Source organism: Cololabis saira, chromosome 17 (assembly GCF_033807715.1).
Source record: "Cololabis saira isolate AMF1-May2022 chromosome 17, fColSai1.1, whole genome shotgun sequence".
Taxonomy (NCBI): Eukaryota; Metazoa; Chordata; class Actinopteri; order Beloniformes; family Belonidae; genus Cololabis; species Cololabis saira.
Genome location: NC_084603.1, coordinates 16288160 through 16307837, shown reverse-complemented (window position 1 = coordinate 16307837; position 19678 = coordinate 16288160). Strand labels below are relative to the sequence as shown.

Below are 19678 nucleotides of genomic sequence, written 5' to 3'. Positions count from 1 at the left end.
AAACATTTCTGTTTAGTAAAGCCTATAGTTAGTGTTTAGTAAACCTCTAGCTGGTGTTGGTAAATCTCTAGGTAGTGTAAACTCTTGTGTGTTAGAGTCGCTCCTGTAGTTTCTTGTGTTGGCCCCCCCCCCCTTTCTCTTCTCTTTTCTCTTTTGTACATGGTGCAGCATCCTCTGCCGGTGGCAAAGAGCATCTCTGAATGCAAAACACCGGAACCTGCAGCGTGGGAGTGAGAGGGGCAGGGTAACGGCCCCTTTCAGGCGGGGGAGAGATTTGTCCCTCAAGACTCCTCTCCCTGGCCCTGCCCCTTCTCAACCTTTCCCCGACCCTGAACCAACCTGGGACTTGCTGATTGGGCCGGAGCTTCAGGAGCTGCGTGCTGGCCTGCGGTCCCCACCCCTGGTCATCCCGCTGCTGCTTCCACCTGCCTGCTGTGCTGCTGATGTCCCTGACCCCCCAGTCTGGCCCTCGGCAGGAGGGTCCCCCCTTATAAGCCTGGACCTGCTCAAGGTTTCTTCCTTCCTAAAGGGGAGTTTTTCCTTGCCACTGTTTGGCTTAAGGTTTTTCTCCCACTAGGGGAGTTTTTACCTGCCATTGTTTGTGTAATAATTGCTCGGGGTTTATGTTCTGGGTCTCTGGAAAACGTCTAGAGACAACTTTTGTTGTATTAGACGCTATATAAATAAAATTGAATTGGATCTAGACGGGCAATAAGGAACGACCAGATCTACAAGGAGCTCTGTCACTTCATAGCTGCTCACTGCTCCAAATGACTTTTCAGCAGCGCCGAGACAAATTAAAAAGAATTAAAAAGTGTCGCCGCTTGAAGCTTCTCTCACTCTCATGTTTTAACTTGATATTGAACACAAGTCCCAGACCCAGCAGCACATCTATCATCTCCTCCAGGTTCTACATCTTTAGTGTTGTTGTTTTCTTCCTTAGATCACACAATCAAATACGTCACAGCAGCTTCTCCAACCTCCTACTTCTGATCCAGGTGCTGATTTTAGTGGAAAAGAAACTTGGCCGAGTTGAGATGAGTAGGTGCTAGTGGCAAAGTGCCATTAGAGACAAAGGCAGAGGTAGAAGTAATGGCAGTCACTCTCTAATAAAGGCCACTGGACCCACAAAAATATATTAAAAAAATAAATAATGAAAAAATCACTTTGGTTTGTATTGTTTGATTTCACATCCATGACAACTCTGAGGGAAGTTTTTTTGAACCACACACTGCAAAAACTCAAAATCTTACCAGGAATATTTGTCTTATTTCTAGTTAAAATGTCTAAAATAAACAAGAGTCATTACCAGAAAAATAACTTATTTGACAATTTTCACCTTTTTCAAGTAAATTTACACTTGAAATAAGTAGAAAAATCTGCCAGTGGAACAAGATTTATCTTCTCATTACAAGCAAAAAAAAAATCTTGTTCCACTGGCAGATTGTTCTACTTATTTCAAGTGAAAATCTACTTGAAACAGGTGAAAATTGTTGTTTTTTCCAGTGTTGAGTCTTGTTTTAAGTGTAATGAGATCTCTTTTGACTAAAAATGAGACATTTTAACTAGAAATAGGACAAATATTTTTGTTAAGATTTTGAGTTTTTGCAGTGCATCGTGAGAATTTATGTGAAGAAATAACTGTATTTAAGATATGAGGTGCAGCCTTTTGACTGTGTCTCCGTCTGGTCATCACTACTTCCATCCGGCAGTTTATACTGAAGGGCCGTTTCTGATTCTGCCACCGACATGTGAAGTGTATATTCTGCTGTAAATGTCAGATCTGCAGTTCCTCCGACACAGGTCACAGTTGTAGCCTCGGCTAACTCTGATTGACACACCGCGTGAGTGTTCCTGTCAGCCGCCAGAGAAACACGGCAACCATACCAGGAAAAGTGTATATCTTTTATTTTCTCTCCATAAAAACCAATACGCCGCATCCACAGTAGGAATGGGTGATATTTTACCGTTCACGATAAACCGTGAAAAAAATTCCCCACAGTAAGAATTTGTCATCTCGCGGTAAAAATGATAAATTCCTGTTGATGTTTTTGTGTAAAGATGATTTATAGTTCTGTGTTAAATCCACGCACAACGTACGTGAAGGAAGGAAGGAAGGAAGGAAGGAAGGAAGGAAGGAAGGAAGGAAGGAAGGAAGGAAGGAAGGAAGGAAGGAAGGAAGGAAGGAAGGAAGGAAGGAAGGAAGGAAGGAAGGAAGGAAGGAAGGAAGGAAGGAAAGAAAGATATGAGCCTGAAAGAAAGAAAGAAAGAAAGAAAGAAAGAAAGAAAGAAAGAAAGAAAGAAAGAAAGAAAGAAAGAAAGAAAGAAAGAAAGAAAGAAAGAAAGAAAGAAAGAAAGAAAGAAAGAAAGAAAGAAAGAAAAGAAAGAAAGAAAGAAAGAAAGAAAGAAAGGAAATGAGCTAGAAAAAAAGAAAGAAAGAAAGAAAGAAAGAAAGAAAGGAAGGAAGGAAATGAGCTAGAAAGAAAGAAAGAAAGAAAGAAAGAAAATGAGCCAGAAAGAAAGAAAGAAAGAAAGAAAGAAAGAAAGAAAGAAAGAAAGAACGAAAGAAAGGAAGGAAGGAAGAAAGAAAGAAAGAAAGAAAGAAAGAAAGAAAGAAAGAAAGAAAGAAAGAAAGAAAGAAAGAAAGAAAGAAAGAAAGAAAGAAAGAAAGAAAGAAAGAAAGAAAGAAAGAAAAGAAAGAAAGAAAGAAAGAAAGAAAGAAAGAAAGAAAGCTAAACTATAGGTTGTCATATTTGCTGTAACATGAGTGTATTAATCTCAGCTTAAAAAAACATTGCCAGTAAACAGAATTTGTGAATACATTAAAAGAGATAGAGACAGATAAATGGAACAATAATGTGTCCAGGCTTACAAACATAGAGCAATGCTTACCTGATAAAACTCCTTCAGCCATGTTTTCTGTAGATTTTCAGGCTGAAAAGAGAAAAAGACAAACGTTTAGTGACTTTATTCAGACTGCTTTCCAACATTAACAGTAAAATGGTTTAAAACTTGTGTCGTTACACTTTTTATTCACTAGACATGAAGCTGGGGTTCAGTTCCCTGAACGATGAGTCTTGTTCAGGTTTGAGGTAATTGTTCATAAAGACCAGGAGTCGGCAACCCAAAATGTTTTAGAGCCATATTGGACCAAAAACACAAAAAACAAATATGTCTGGAGCCGCAAAAAATGAAAAGTCTTGTATAAGTCTTAGAATGAAGGCAAACACATGCTGCATGTTTCTATATTAGTTAGAACTGGGGGAAGATTTTTTTTTTCCATTATGCACTTTGAGAAAAAAGTCGAAATGTCGAGAAAAAAGTCGAAATTTCGAGAAAAAGTCGAAATGTCAAGATAAATGTTGAAGTACAATCTTGAGACAATAGTCGAAATGTCGAGAAAAAAGTCGAAATGTTGAAAAAAAAAGTCGAAATGTTGAAAAAAAAAGTCGAAATGTTGAAAAAAAAAAGTCAAAATGTTGAGGAAAAAAGTCTAAATATCTAGAAAAAAGTCGAAATGTCAAAATTAATGTTGAAGTACAATCTTGAGATAAAAGTCGAAATGTTGAGGAAAAAAGTCAACACGTCGAGAAAAAAGTAGAAATATCTAGATTAAAAAGGAAAGGAAAAAGTAAGGAAAAAGAGGAAAAAAAGAAGAAAAGATAAGAATAAAAAAGAGAAAAAAAGGAAAAAAAGAAGAAAAAAAGTCAAACATTTTTGAAAAAGCTCCAGGAGCCACTAGGGCGGCGCTAAAGAGCCGCATGTGGCTCTAGAGCCGCGGGTTGCCGACCCCTGATATAGACAGTGAGCTGCCTTACTGTATATATCATTAGAAGGTCTTTTCTTTTTAAAAGTGCTCTCTTGACCGGTTTTAAGTGTGGGTTCCTTCAAAGATTATTTCACCAGAACATAGTTCCAGTTTCCTTCCGTGCTGCTCTACATCTAAAGACTATAAGCCAGAGTTTTGCAAAGATTCGTTGCCGACTCGGCAACGAATAGATTCCTTTGTGAATCAAAGGATAAAAAAGCTCCTAACTGGTTGTAGTTCTGCCCGGATCCCCCGATTAATAGTCTTGAGAGCCAATAAAACAGACTATAATATTACATAATGAATATTCAAACACACACACACAAATGAGCTTTTTAAGATTTTGTATTGAATGCAAACTATTGCAATTAAAGCACTTGCAGCTTGAAAATAAAAGTCCTTGTGAAATTTCAGTTCAATATTTTTTTTTATGACCAACTTTTTATTGATTTTCAAAGTAATTTTAACCCATGCAAGGCAGGATAACAACGAGGGAAAAAAATAAAAAATATTTCAAACAATATTCAAGAGGAGCATCAACATTTCAAACATATACTTGTAACAGTATAAAATTTATCAAAAGAGGATGCTCAGCAATTATAATGTGCACTGAAATCCACCCCCCATTTCCAGTTCAATATTAAAAAACAAAAAAACAAATTACTACTACTTTACTACTTAAAAAACTAAAGACAAATTCCATTACTTACTAATAAAGTAAATAGTTTTAATTTAATCTTGTAATATTGAGCCGATGAAAAAAAATAGAAAAATAACTTTTCCGAGGTCACACTTTATCTTTAAAGAATCGATATCTCGTACCTCTTGAATTCAACATTAAATTTCAACAGTGAGATGACTGAAATAATCTGGACGAGCATGATTACGTCGGTTACAGGTTCTAAATGTTGGTTTTTCAACAAAACTTTTGAAAAACCTTGAATGCCAGTGAAAGAAAGGCAGGAATGCGACAGGGCAGGAGTTAATTTGCTGAATCACTGGCTGTGAATGCGTCACCCAGCCGAGCTGGCTCGCTGGCCTTTATCTTATCAACCGCTCAAATAAACTGAAGCATTTCTGCCGGTGACACGAACCTGCCACCAGTGAAACGCTGGAGCTGGATCAGGCCGGGATAATCACTGAAAACTGAAGGTTTACCAGCTAAACGGTTGTAGACTCAAACTGCGTCAGGAGATGACTCAATCACAGGAACGCCTCGACGGGTTTCTCCCAACTCTACAAATCTGTCTGCAACCTTGACATTTCTTGTAAAATCATTGTGAAAGGTCTTTTATTCAAAAGCATTCACTATTATTCATTCATAAACGTAATGCTTTTCACTCATGCTTGTTTGTGATTGTTACTCATTATGCACTTCGAGAAAAAAGTGGAAATGTCGAGAAAAAAGTCGAAATTTCGAGAAAAAAGTCGAAATGTCGAGAAAAAAGTTGAAATGTTGAGATTAATCTTGGAGTACAATCTCGAGAAAAAAGTCAAAATGTCAAGGAAAAAAAGTCAAAATTTCGAGAAAAACGTTGAGATTAAAAAGTTAAGGAAAAAGGGAGAAAAAGAGGGTAAAAAGAAAAAAAAAGAAAAAAGGAAAAAAGAAGAAAAAAAAAAGAAAAAATTGAAAAAAAAGGTCAAACATTTTTGAAAAAGCTCCAGGAGCCACTAGGGCGGCGCTAAAGAGCTGCATGCGGCTCTAGAGCCGCGGGTTGCCGCCCCCCGTACTATACAAATGAACTTGCCTTGCCTAAAAGTAAAAACCACGCTTGCAGTGGTACCGGTAACGCTTGGACCTCAGGAGAAAATGCTACATTTGACATCTGCATTCAACAATCTTTAAATAGCATTAACAACTACGGATATTTAAGGGCCGTGCACTCGTTGCATTGAGTATTCTGCTCTCATTCGTCGTCATATCTGCATCTACTGACAGGAAGTTTCATCACTTCAGTTGCTTCATCTCTGGGGATTAAACGTCTCTCTCCACTGGGCATCAGTAAGCCTCTCCCCATCCCTCTTTCCGTCACCTTCTTTCGTTTTCCCTCTGTCTGTATCCTACGTTCCCTCCCTCTCTCCCCTGCACTTTAAAAGGCTATTCCCAGACCTGGACTTCATTGAGTTTGTGCAGTGGAAACAGACGGAGGCCTGGACAGTCGACCATGTAAGGAGCGATATCCCCACGCCGATAACTGGGTCTGATGAACGGCTCTTTGTGTGTGTGTTGTCTGACGGGCTCAGGTCGTCCTAACAACACTGCACTATTAGGAGAATACACAGGAATCCGCAGACTGTATTGGTATTTGCTGCAAAGCCTAAATAAATTAAAAAAGTCGCTGCTGTACCTGTGGATGGATATGTTTTATTCTCAATATGGAGAGAGAAATGAGTCGATGCCCCTTGAAAAAAGCCTTGTGTGTCACTGCATCAGGAACGTTTGACAAAATAAAAAAGTGTGGCTTCAACAAGGTCTGTCATTACGGTGTTAGGGCCAGGCAGGAGAAAAATAAAAATAATATTTTAGAGGAGGAAGATTTTTTTTTCATTATGTACTTTGAAAAAAAGTCGAAATGTCGAGAAAAAGGTCGAAATGTCGCGAAAAAAAGTAGAAATGTCGAGAAAAAAGTAGAAATGTCCGAGAAAAAAGTAGAAATGTTGGGATTAATGTTGAACTACAATTTCGAGAAAAAAGTCGAAATGTTGAGAAAAGTCAAAATGTCGAGAAAAAAGTCGAAATGTCGGGATTAATATTGAAGTACAATTTCGAGAAAAAAGTCGAAATGTTCAGAAAAAGTTGTATTCCAACAATCTCGACATTTCGACTTTTTTCTCTCGACATTTTGACTTTTTTCTCACACACAAACCTATTAATGTGTTCAGATGATGCTGATCTCTTGATTGACTGACATCACAGATTTCCTGTTTTGTGTGTTATTTACAACCAAAAAACAAACAGATAGCCAAACTGGAACCAAACTGGCTACAGATCCTCTCTGAATCTGAGACTATTTTGCTTCAGTCCATCTTAAAACGGAAATACTGTCACTATTTTTCACTTTTCCTCCCATTTGCTCCGTCTTTTAATAACGGCATGCAGAGAAGATTATTAACCCCCCACATTTGTCGCCACAACGCCACGTTGTCGGCGTTGTGTTTTTCATTTTTTTCATAAAAAAAAACTAAAGTTAAACTCAAAAATGCCACAGTTTCAATTAAATAGTGCTTATTAGCCCCTTTTTTTCCCTATATACACTTTCCAAAAGAGTCCTTTCTATTTTGAAAGCAGGGTTATATTTAACTCGTCTGCATTTACTGAAAACAGGGAAAAGGAAACGCAGCTTTTCCAGTTGGACTTCTTTCTGCTCATGTTAAACATCAAAGCACGTGACACAATAACCCTCTATGTTGGAGCAGGAAATCACACACAGATATTTGTTAACACGGCTAGAGAGTAATTAAGACCGCAGGCGGGGAAACCCAGCTGAATTAGCTCTGTCTAAAGTTTGGACAACTGTTCCTTTAATACTTGTAACTTTGTCAATCTGTCACACTTGGTGGCATCAAAGAACAATAATACGCCAAAATTAGTCGTCTGCTTTTAACCCAGAGACCCAGACCTTTATCTGCCTAAACTACCGACCTTCTTTTACTCTTTACAAGTCTCATTTGTTGTATTTTAAGAAGAAATCTTGCACCCGTTTGCATTTTAGAAGGTACTGCAAGACACTGTTCATACTAGGAATGGGTGATATTTTACCGTTCACGATAAATTCCCCACGGTAAGAATTTGTCATCTCGCAGTAAAAACGATAAATTCCTGTTGATGACGTTTTTGTGTAAAACTGATTTATGGTTCTGTGTTAAATCCACGCACAACGTACGTGAAGGAAGGAAGGAAGGAAGGAAGGAAGGAAGGAAGGAAGGAAGGAAGGAAGGAAGGAAGGAAGGAAGGAAGGAAGGAAGGAAGGAAGGAAGGAAGGAAGGAAGGAAGGAAGGAAGGAAGGAAGGGAATAAGGAAGGAAGGAAGGAAATAAGGAAGGAAGGAAGGAAGGAAGGAAGGAAGGAAGGAAGGAAGGAAGGAAGGAAGTGAGAAAAGAAGGAAATAATGAAGGAAGGAAGAAAGAAAGAAAGAAAGAAAGAAAGAAAGAAAGAAAGAAAGAAAGAAAGAAAGAAAGAAAGAAAGAAAGAAAGAAAGAAAGAAAGAAAGAAAGAAAGAAAGAAAGAAAGAAAGAAAGAAAGAAATGAGCCAGAAAGAAAGAAAGAAAGAAAAGAAAGAAAGAAAGAAAGAAAGAAAGAAAGAAAGAAAGAAAGAAAGAAAGAAAGAAAGAAAGAAAGAAAGAAAGAAAGAAAGAAAGAAAGAAAGAAAGAAAAGAAAGAAAGAAAGAAAGAAAGAAAGAAAGAAAGAAAGAAAGAAAGAAATGAGCCGTTCACGATAAACCGTCAAAAAGAATTTGTCATCTCGCGGTAAAAACGATAAACTCCTGTTGACGTTTTTGTGTAAAGCTGATTTAAGGAAGGAAGGAAGGAAGGAAGGAAGGAAGGAAGGAAGGAAGGAAGGAAGGAAGGAAGGAAGGAAGGAAGGAAGGAAGGAAGGAAGGAAGGAAGGAAGGAAGGAAGGAAGGAAATGAGCCAGAAGGAAGGAAGGAAGGAAATGAGCCAGAAAGAAAGAAAGAAAGAAAGAAAGAAAGAAAGAAAGAAAGAAAGAAAGAAAGAAAAGAAAGAAAGAAAGAAAGAAAGAAAGAAAGAAAGAAAGAAAGAAAGAAAGAAAGAAAGAAAGAAAGAAAGAAAGAAAGAAAGAAAGAAAGAAAGAAAGAAAGAAAGAAAGAAAGAAAGATAATTGGGTATGAAGGTACGGCAGCCGCCACACCTCGGCTTCAGGGGAAAATGTAAATGTTTGTTTTTTACATTTATGGAATTACTCTGTGTCTATTTGTATTGATTATTCTATTATTTAATACCTATAAAACAACTAAAAATGCAAGTCAGAACAACATGATGGATTTCACCAGGTATTATCTTTCCCAACACTTGCACCCCCCTCATATCTTGAAACGTGATGTCCCAGCGTCCCTGACGACAGTGGTCGCTGTAAATCTCGTTTTTAGCGCTCTTTGCAGTGTTACTAACTTACAAACTTACAAAACTTACAAAAATGAAAAGAAAGCAGCCAACTGTTTTTCAAAGAAAGAAGGCAAGTGATGGTCCAATGTTGCCCCAGTCAGGATATTAACGAGACTGTCCACTGATGGATTAATTATGAGAGTTCATCTTAAGGTAAGATATCAAATCACCCTACCCTCTTATAAATCTGTTTAAGGGAAATATTTGACTTTTTTACTCTCTTTCTCTCTTCTGCTCCTCCCTCTCCTTTTTGCATTTGGACTTTAACTGTTTTAAGTTAAACTGGGATGTCCACGTGATATTGTTGCACTGACATAGTGAATAAAATACGTTGCGTTTGTCAGATACGCTTTTTCTGCTCTCTAACTCTGCCGCTTGCTGTCGGTGCCGAAACGGATCTGTATTGCGTTATCAGCACATAAAGCCTGAATTATGGTTCTGCGTTAAATCGATGGCGTAGCCTACGGCGTAGGGTACGCGGCGACCTGTACCCTACGCCGTACGCTCTGCGCAACCTTTTTCTATGATTGATAGCACTTGTTTGGGTGTTTGAAGCATCTGTCAACTCAAGCCTAGCTATAAAAATAACTCTAATTCAATGAGAAAGTCAGGGTTGCAGGTCGCTATGACATCACTGACTGAGATCCGAGAGGAATTATCATCACGTAGCATCTGCTGCACTTTAGAAGTGGATGGCAGGAAGAATTAACACAAATTCTTACTTTTTGTACGTTATCTTCAAGGTTAAGACCTCAGTCTTTATCAAAACAAAAATGTGTCAACATTTTGTGGGGAAAAAAAAAGTTAATCATACATCTTCATTAACTTCAAACCATTAAATAAGTCAAGAAATGTGTTTTGAGCAAAGCAAACACGTTAGTCACTCTGATGTCCGGCCTAAACGGATTAAAATAGCACATGTAGAATCTCCAGATATAGCATCCCATAACATATAAACAGATTTATAAGAGGGCTAAAGAGCTTATCCGTGATATATGTTCCCATTACCGAGGTCACCTAAGTTAGCAGGCGTTTGTGCAGCATCATGCAGCCCCGGCCAGACCCGCCACAGCACAGGGCTATATAAGGACATGAGCAGCAGACCTTGTCATCAGTCACAGGGATGGAGGAAGAGAAAAAAGTCAGATGGATACAGGCAGGAGGAAGAAGAAGAAGAAGAAAAAAAGAAGTTTGAAATCAGAGAGGTGCCACCTGACCACCGTGGAAATGCTGGGAAACAACGGAGCTCTACATGTGTGGTATCCCAGAAAATCTCCCTATCAGTAACATGACAGTCCTTGACAAATCGTCCAGATATTTTTATCTGTCTCTTGCTTGTTTCTCCCGGGACCAACATTAGCTGCGCTCGCTGCAGTTTCAAAGCTTTCCCGTGTTCACACGCCGGTCGCACAGAAACTCGGCAAGAGTGAGGCGTAATCTTTCAAAAGAATCTCCCTACAAGAGTTGGAAAGGAGTTTTTCTTTTAAAAAATACTTCACATAAGAGTGACATGGTAAAGAGGCGATAAAACCATAAAGTTGACAGTTTTTTAAACAAGTCTTAAAGTATTTCATCAGGGGAATATGTGTCCTAGATCCTCCCGATGTGGACAGGAGGCTTGAAAGGAAGCCGCTCCTGCAGCTTTGGCCTCGTACAGTAGCCGAACCATCCAGAGCTTTTATAGATGGCTCAGAATCAGGCTCAGAATCAGGCCGAGGCTTTTGCTCTGAGTTTCCGGGGGAACAGATGTCGGAGGAGCTCCGGCAGGCCCTCGGAGGCCCAGGCCTCGGAGAGAAAGTGGGCTAATAAGAGAAGGAACCGGAGGACAAACCGAGTCTATATCTGTAGAGTCGGCTCTTTGCCACCCACCCTCCACTTTTTAATTTGCAGTTAATTAGAAACTGAGGCTATACACAGACACGGAGGTAAAAATAAACCCACACCTCCATTTCCTCTGGTGGAGCCTTCACTCGCTTAGTTCCCTCCACCTCCTCTCTCTTCGCCCATGCTACTGTTTTCTCCGTTGATGGCCTACTTTTCAGACACTGTGGGGAACTAAAACTGTACCGCAAATCCAGGTAACGGCAAAGACACCGTAAGATGGAGATGCTCTGTTGATTGATGCATCAGCAAATATGTACCATATTTTCCACACTACTTAAAATCCTTAATTGTTCTCAAAAACACGCATGGTTCGCATTGCCGGCAGTAGGTCAGACTTGTTCCCGGTGCATGTTGGACTCCGGCAGGGCTGCCCTTTGTCACCGGTCCTGTTCATAATTTTTATGGACAGGATTTCTAGGCGCAGCCAGGGGCCGGAGGGGATCCGGTTTGGGGATTTCGTCTCTGCTTTTTGCGGATGACGTTGTCCTGTTGGCTTCATCGGACCGGGACCTTCAGCATGTGCTGGGGCGGTTTGAGGCCGAGTGCGACGCGGCAGGGATGAGAATCAGCACCTCCAAGGCCGAGGCCATGGTTCTCCACCGGGAAAGGGTGGCGTGCCTTCTCCGGGTGGGTGGAGAAGTCCTGCCTCAGGTGGAGGAGTTCAAGTATCTCGGGGTCTTGTTCACGAGTGAGGGAACGATGGAGCGTGAGATTGACAGACGGATCGGTGCAGCGTCCACAGTTATGTGGTCGATGTACTGGACCGTCGTGGTGAAGAGGGAGCTGAGTCGAAAGGCGAAGCTCTCGATTTACCGGTCGATCTACGCACCTACCCTCACCTATGGTCATGAACTTTGGGTAGTGACCGAAAGGACAAGATCGCGGATACAAGCGGCCGAGATGAGTTTCCTCCGCAGGGTGGCTGGACGCTCCCTTAGAGATGAGTTTCCTCTGCAGGGTGGCTGGACGCTCCCTTAGAGATGAGTTTCCTCTGCAGGGCGGCTGGACGCTCCCTTAGAGATAGGGTGAGGAGTTCGGTCACCCGGGAGGAGCTCGGAGTCGATGCTCCTTCACATTGAGAGGAGTCAGCTGAGGTGGCTTGGGCATCTGTACCGGATCCTCCTGGACGCCTCTCTAGGGAGGTGTTCCAGGCATGTCCCTCCTCCCTAGGGAGGTGTTCCAGGCATGTCCCTCCACCCTAGGGAGGTGTTCCAGGCATGTCCCTCCTCCCTAGGGAGGTGTTCCAGGCAATATCCCTCCTCCCTAGGGAGGTGTTCCAGGCATGTCCCTGCGGGAGGAGACCCCGGGGAAGACCCAGGACACACTGGAGAGACTATGTCTCTCGGCTGGCCTGGGAACGCCTCGGACTCCCCTCGGAAGAGCTGGAGGAAGAGCTGGGGGAAGAGCTGGAGGAAGAGTCTGGGGTGAAGGAAGTCTGGGCATCTCTGCTGAAACAGCTGCCCCCGCGACCCGGGAACGGATAAAGCGGAAGTAGATGAGTGAGTGATGATGATGTTCTCAAAAATTGGCAGTGCCCCTATAATCCGGAGCGCCTTAAGTAGGAATATTGTTGTGCCTACTGATCTCAAACCAGTTTTATGTGGAACACTGCGCTCAAAAATAGTGCAGTTTTAGTGACTTCGTAGCGACGAAGCCGCTCCGCTTGACTGATGCTCGGACCGTTCAGACACATTGAAGTCAGTCCTTGGTTGGATATGGGTTACAACGTCAGACAACATTAGATAACTAATTAAGTAGCGCTGGCAATCGACCATCCTCCAACATCTAGTCCACGTTACCTTACTGTAATTAGACGTCAAGCCAACGTCAGGTTTTTAGCGTAAACCCAATTTTCAAATTTGTATCATAATCTAGTTATAATCAAATGTTCCAACCTCACACTAACTTCAGGTGTCAGTTATCGCTGGCAACGATGAACCAATCAGAGAACGGGACTCTTACCTCCTCCACTTTTTATTTCTGGATTCGTGGAAGACCAATTATTTAAAATGTGAAAGTATTTTTCTGTTTTAGTTACAACTGAACAATATTCGGAGTTATTGTGAACAAGTTGAATAAAGTTCCACGTACCAGACTGTTTTGTTTCGGTTTATATCTGTTTTATCATGCGCCTTAAAACCCTTATGTATGAAAATAGAGCGACTTGTTGATATTGCCCCTGAGAATGCGGTGCGACTAATGGTCTGCAAAATACGGTAATTAGAAAACTCTTAATATGGAATTTCTTCAAAATACAGCGAGAGCCACGACAAAAGCACAAGATTTAACCACCCTTACTTATTTAACTGCATGAAATGAAAAACTAAAACCTGACCAGTGAAGCCGAACATCACAGCTCTTTCCTACCATGCTGACTGGGGGATGACTATCTTGTGACGAGGCATTTGCCATTTGAAAATGCCAAATCTTTGAAGTGAGCAAATGTTGTGCAAAAGCACTCAGAGCAAACTAGAATAAAAACCTTTTGACCTTATGAAATTTTACAAAGTGACAGCCGTAAAGCTGGTTCTTCGAAACATCGAGGTTAAACCAAACAGTGTTTGTGAGTCAAAGTGCACACGCACGTATGCAACGGCATGAAAAACAATCAGTTTGATGCATCCATTTTCAGTAAACTGTGATCTGACTTAAGAACGAAAACAATGTGTTTAAGTTGTGAACACACTTTTACAACTTCTCCTTGAAGGAAGGAAGGAAGGAAGGAAGGAAGGAAGGAAGGAAGGAAGGAAGGAAGGAAGGAAGGAAGGAAGGAAGGAAGGAAGGAAGGAAGGAAGGAAGGAAGGAAGGAAGGGAGAAAAGAGGAAGGGAAGAAGGAAGGAGAAAGCAGGAGGAAAGAAGGAAGGAAGGGAAAAAAGAAGGAAGGAAGGAAGGAAGGAAGGAAGGAAGGAAGGAAGGAAGGAAGGAAGGAAGGAAGGAAGGAAGGAAGGAAGGAAGGAAGGAAGGAAGGAAGGAGAGAGCAGGAGGAAAGAAGGATAGGAGAAGTAGGTCATTTTGACCCAAAGACAGTACAAGGGTTAAGACATTCAAGGCCTGTTTAAAATAGGTATTATTTGCCATAATAGGTCCCATTTAATGAGTCTCAGTCCAACAGGACGAATTCACTTCAAATGCAAATTAATAACCAAATCTAAACCAAATTCTGCTGAACTGACAACAGAGCATGTGAGCGGAGCGGAGCGTGAGCGAGCGGCGGAGCGGAGCGGCGAATTTTGAAAGGAGCGCAGAGCGGGATTTTTTTTTCTAGGATGATTGGCTGGAGCGGGGCGTCATCCCGCTCCAGTTTCGCTCCGTTACCCCTCATATCACGGCCCCGATGCGTGTCCAAACATATCCCACCTCTCCACAAACTACCTGTTACCTTTCTTCTTTTCCAGTCCTATCTCTGAACCGTAGTTGGGAGAGCTGGTATTTTAATTCGGTCTCTGGCTCGTAACCGGCGTTAGGAGTCCGGGGAAAGTGAAGGGAAAAAAGGACGGAGGAAAAATGCTGTCCGTGCAACCTCGCACATTTATTACAAACATGTAATAAGAGCAAACAAAACGCGTGAGGGCCGACGACTGAAACTAACGGAGGACACACTGAAAAGTAACTGAACACGTGTACCGGTCTTCCACACGCGCACACCTGCATCTCCCTCTCTCTCCTCCGCTGCACCCACACGTCTCACACACACACACCCGAACACACAGTGAATGAAACATTGTTTCGGGAAAGGTTAATAAACAAAAGTGTATTAAACCAGATAATTCCATTAGGTGAAATTATTTTCTTATTTTTTCTTGTCAGTAAATATCTATTTTTTGGACTTTAAAACTATGTCGGCTCTGCGTAATTGTTCCTCTCGGCTCCGTGACTGGCTGCAAGGAACGTAACTTTTCTGAGTCTCTCTCTCTCTCTCTCATCCACCTCTGGTTAGATCTAAGGCTTCAGGTAAACATGTGCATTTTATATGCATGCAAACATTTTTGGAGCGGAGCGTGGAGCGCTGCGCGGAGCGGAGCGGGTTGCAGTGTTACTGGAGCGCGGAGCGGTTATGGCTGGAGCGGCATTTTGCGACTTTGAGGGCGGAGCGGAGCGGTAACAACCTTTGTGAGCGAGGAGCGGAAATTCTCGCCGCTCCACTCCGCTCACATGCTCTGACTGACAACAAGAAAAAGTCAGCAACAGGAAGTGACTTGCAGTTAAAAAGCTGTTTGCATACATCCGAGACGCTAAACGTGGTTGTGTTTCATGAACCGTTTCATCTGCCGGACAGAAGCAGCGATGTGAAGCTCTGCCTGAGCAGCTCAGGTCACGACCTTCGGTCCTCCCGGAGCACCAACACTGCTCTTCCCTCGCAGCTTCTTCTCAGACGGCCGATCGTCAGCATTCCCCAGACAAGCTTGTCGGCGTAAGAGGCCGTGTAAAGCGAGACTGTGGTGGGGGGAGCTCCGTCAAGGCCAGGCCCATCAAAGACCCCCGTGGCGGTCTGCTGGGAACACATGGTCACCACATGACTTCCTCCCTTCTCCACCCACTCTTCTTACCCAGAGTAGTGGCTGTTTTCTCTGGGCCTCTGTGTTATTTTTATTATTCACAGAGTTTGTCCACCCATCTGTTTTGACCGGTGGTTATTCTCCGCCGCTTATAAACAGCTCCCATTATCAATAAGTACTCACTTTACCGGACCACGGTGTAAAAAGAAAAGGAGAAAGGAGGAAACACAACAGCTCTGCACTGACGCTTTCAACCTCCATAATTGAAAAGACTGAAGAGAAGAGTGGCGGGGATGAGGACGAGTCTCAAAGAGCAACGGTTGCTAGGTTACACCTGGCATTATTAGTTTTTTAAAGAAAGAAACACTCGGAGGTGAATAAAGATGCAACACAAGGTGGACATCTTTTTTCCTGCCTCGTCGCTGATGAAGCAAAAGACACAGAACAACAGAACAACGTTCGCAACGCATTCTTCGGGCATCTGGAGTCGGGTGTGGTGCGGCAACTTGTGTACCGTAACAATGCCAACGGTTTGAAGGCAAACTGAATAAATAAAAAGGAAGACATGTCAGTAAATCTAAAAGCATTTTGTTTGGTGAGGAGGTTTGTTTATCAGACTGATCCCATCGGGACGTACGTGGGCTCACAGCCGAACTGAATTGTAATTTCTTTGGAAGAATAAAAAGCTCACTGAGTGGACGTGGAAGGATAACAATGGATCATCGTCCCCACGTGGCGAAGCTACCATAACTGGTTTTGTCATGCGGGACCTCAGAACCTTCAGAACTGGTCTGACTGTTTATGGCATGGATTCAATGAGGTGCTGGAAACATCCCTCAGCAGGTTTTTGGTCCACGTGACAGTCCCTACAGGGATGCCCAGACTTCCTTCACTCCAGACACTTCCTCCAACTCTTCCAGGGGAGTCCGAGGCGTTCCCAGGCCAGCCGAGAGACATAGTCTCTCCAGCGTGTCCTGGGTCTTCCCCGGGGTCTCCTCCCGGAGGGACATGTCTGGAACACCTCCCTAGGGAGGAGGGACATGCCTGGAACACCTCACTAGGGAGGAGGGACATGCCTGGAACACCTCCCTAGGGAGGCGTCCAGGAGGATCCGATACAGATGCCCAAGCCACCTCAGCTGACTCCTCTCAATGTGAAGGAGCAGCAGCTCGACTCCGAGCTCCTCCCGGGTGACCGAACTCCTCACCCTATCTCTAAGGGAGCGTCCAGCCACCCTGCGGAGGAAACTCATCTCTAAGGGAGCGTCCAGCCACCCTGCGGAGGAAACTCATCTCTAAGGGAGCGTCCAGCCGCCCTGCAGAGGAAACTCATCTCTAAGGGAGCGTCCAGCCGCCCTGCGGAGGAAACTCGTCTCGGCCGCTTGTATCCGCGATCTTGTCCTTTTCGGTCACTACCCAAAGTTCATGACCATAGGTGAGGGTAGGGGCGTAGATTGACCGGTAAATCGAGAGCTTCACCTTTCGACTCAGCTCCTTCTTCACCACGACGGTCCGATACATCGACCGCATAACTGCGGACGCTGCACCGATCCGTCTGTCAATCTCACGCTCCATTGTTCCCTCACTCGTGAACAAGATCCCGATACTTGAACTCCTCCACCTGAGGCAGGACTTCTCCACCCACCCGGAGAAGGCACGCCACCCTTTCCCGGTGGAGAACCATGGCCTCGGTCTTGGAGGTGCTGATTCTCATCCCTGCCGCGTCGCACTCGGCCTCAAACCGCCCCAGCACATGCTGAAGGTCCCGGTCCGATGAAGACAACAGGACAACGTCATCTGAAAAGAGCAGAGACGAAACCCCTGGCTGCGCCTAGAAATCCTGTCCATAAAAATTATGAACAGGACCGGTGACAAAGGGCAGCCCTGCCGGAGTCCAACATGCACCAGGAACAAGTCTGATCTACTGCCAGCAATGTGAACCAGACTCCTGCTCCGATCATACAGAGACCGGACCTTAGCAGAGGGCCCCGGATCCCATACTCATTGAGCCCCCCCACAGGAAGAACAATGCGGTAGCTAACGTTAAACAGTCAAATCATAAAGTTCGGTGTCATCATCACTTTAATTTCTACAACGAATCCTGCCTTTAAGTAGGACCAAGCGTCAAGACTATTGTAAGACTTTAAGCTTTGCTTCGTGTATTTCCCCGGCGTAGAAATTAAGTACATATAAATATCAGAAACTCGATTTGTGGCCGAATATTAATGTCCATGGACCACTGGTTCTTGGTAACTGTACCAAATATTAATGTCCATGGACCACTGGTTCTTGGTAACTGTACCAAATATTAATGTCCATGGACCACTGGTTCTTGGTAACTGTACCAAATATTAATGTCCATGAACTGCCTTTAATTTAAGCCGATAATCGGCTGTTATCCCGTCTTCTCCACAGTTTCCCATACTAGTTGCGCTGATGTTTTGCCACTAAGGGGACGTGGTCCAGTGGGGGAAGTGACGTCAATGCATACCCTCCATTCCCCAGCTGGATTGAGACCTGGGGACTGTGAACAACCATCTGGATCCAAACAGTTGATTATTTATTTGTTAGGTGGACATTCAGTTCTCCATTTGGGTACGCAAATATTATTTTCCCTTTCGTAAACAGCCAGTTCTGGTTCATTCGTACGTCACGAGCAGCCAAGAACATCACCCACTGTAATGTTTTAGTTAATTTTAGCTGTTAGCAGGATGACAGCCAGGGATTAACCTCATCAGTGTGGCTTTCTATCTTTAAACTGAGGGAAAAAGTGTCTTTTCCATCTGATTTATTTTCCATCCGGCACACTGTGGTCTGCTGTGGCCCTTCCTCGTCACATTCACGTGGACCCGTCTCAGTCAGTGTTACATGATGTTGCCTCGTCATAGATGCTGTAAAAATGACCTTTATGCCCTACTGATGCTCTGTTTGAGCTTTAGCAGGTCACTTTGACCATCTCTACACGCCTAAACGCACCGAGCTGCTGCCATGTGATTGAGCTCATACAGAGCTGACGGGGTGTAATTAATAAAGTAAGTGAGCGTACAGATGGTTGTAAGAAACACAGGTTATGTTTTAAAACATCTGACAGCTTTCAGTTAAAGATGAGCCCGTGTGAGAACACACAGTTAATATCATCAAGTGTGTTAAAACAAACCAAAGCCAAGTGATAACCTAAACAAATCTTTTTTCCCCTCATATAATAACCACAGCATCCTCTTCTGTTTTCAGATCCCAACCACCTCATTTGCAATGCAAAATAAGAAAATAAAAGAGATTGCTTTTACTACCAGGAAGGTTTCTGCCAATCAACACGGCTCACAGAAAGCATCCCTTATTGTGTGAGTATATATATATATATACACATGTATATATATATATATATATATATATATATATATATATATATATGTATATATATATATATATATATATATATGAATACACATATATATATATATATATATATATATATATATATATATATATATATATATATATATATATATATACACACATATATATATATATATATATATACATATATATAAATACACATATATATATATATATATATATATATATATATATATACATATACATATATATATATATATATATATACTTTTTTTTTTTTTTTTTAAGTAAACATGCTGGTTTTTCAGGCGAAAAATCATGAGTAGCTTAGATTTGCTGCTACTTCCCACACAGTTCTATGTGTGTATTTTCAATTTTTTATATAATTGTTTTGTTTTTCGTTGAAAAAATTGAAAGAAGACTTACTGTGTTGCAATAATTATTCAACTCTGGCATACAGTATTTGCACTTTTTTGATGAAGCTGTTCGTTGTTAAAGGTCGTTCAAGCTGTGATTTAATTTAATTGATCCGTGCGCCTCCCTGTGTGCAAAACTGTTCTGGATGTTTAAGTTAATTTAATTCTATTTGACTGTTATATTTTGCACTTTTTCAAAAGTAGCTCTTTGTTGTTAAAAGTTGTTCAGGCTGTGACCTACTTTTAAACGGTCTAGGAGTTACGGTAATGTGAAGTGCGCCTGCCAAATCCTGTCGGCACCGACATGATCGGAATACGAGGGTTATTAATTGATTTGTGCGTGACTTTGTATTGTATGTTATTGTTCAGTAATAGTGTTTGGGATTCAATTTCTGCCTCGGCCTGATATATATATATATATATATATATATATATATATATATATATATATATATATATATATATATATATATATATATATATATATATATATATATATATATATATATATATATATATATATATATACACAGAGGTTTTCTTCGATTCAGGAGACTCGTTATAATCTTAGAGGTGTCTGCAATTTCACTGTAC

The 19678-nt window shown here is 42.0% G+C and overlaps 1 protein-coding gene across 1 annotated transcript in view; it reads right to left on the bottom strand.

The window, feature by feature from the left end:
- LOC133464111 (inositol polyphosphate-5-phosphatase A-like) overlaps nucleotides 1–19678 on the bottom strand; it is a 102491-nt gene that overhangs the window by 28718 nt on the left and 54095 nt on the right. Inside the window, exon 2 of the mRNA XM_061746097.1 lies at nucleotides 2893–2934. Within this exon, the coding sequence (XP_061602081.1) occupies nucleotides 2893–2934 (42 nt within the window). The remainder of the gene's footprint in view (nucleotides 1–2892; nucleotides 2935–19678) is intronic.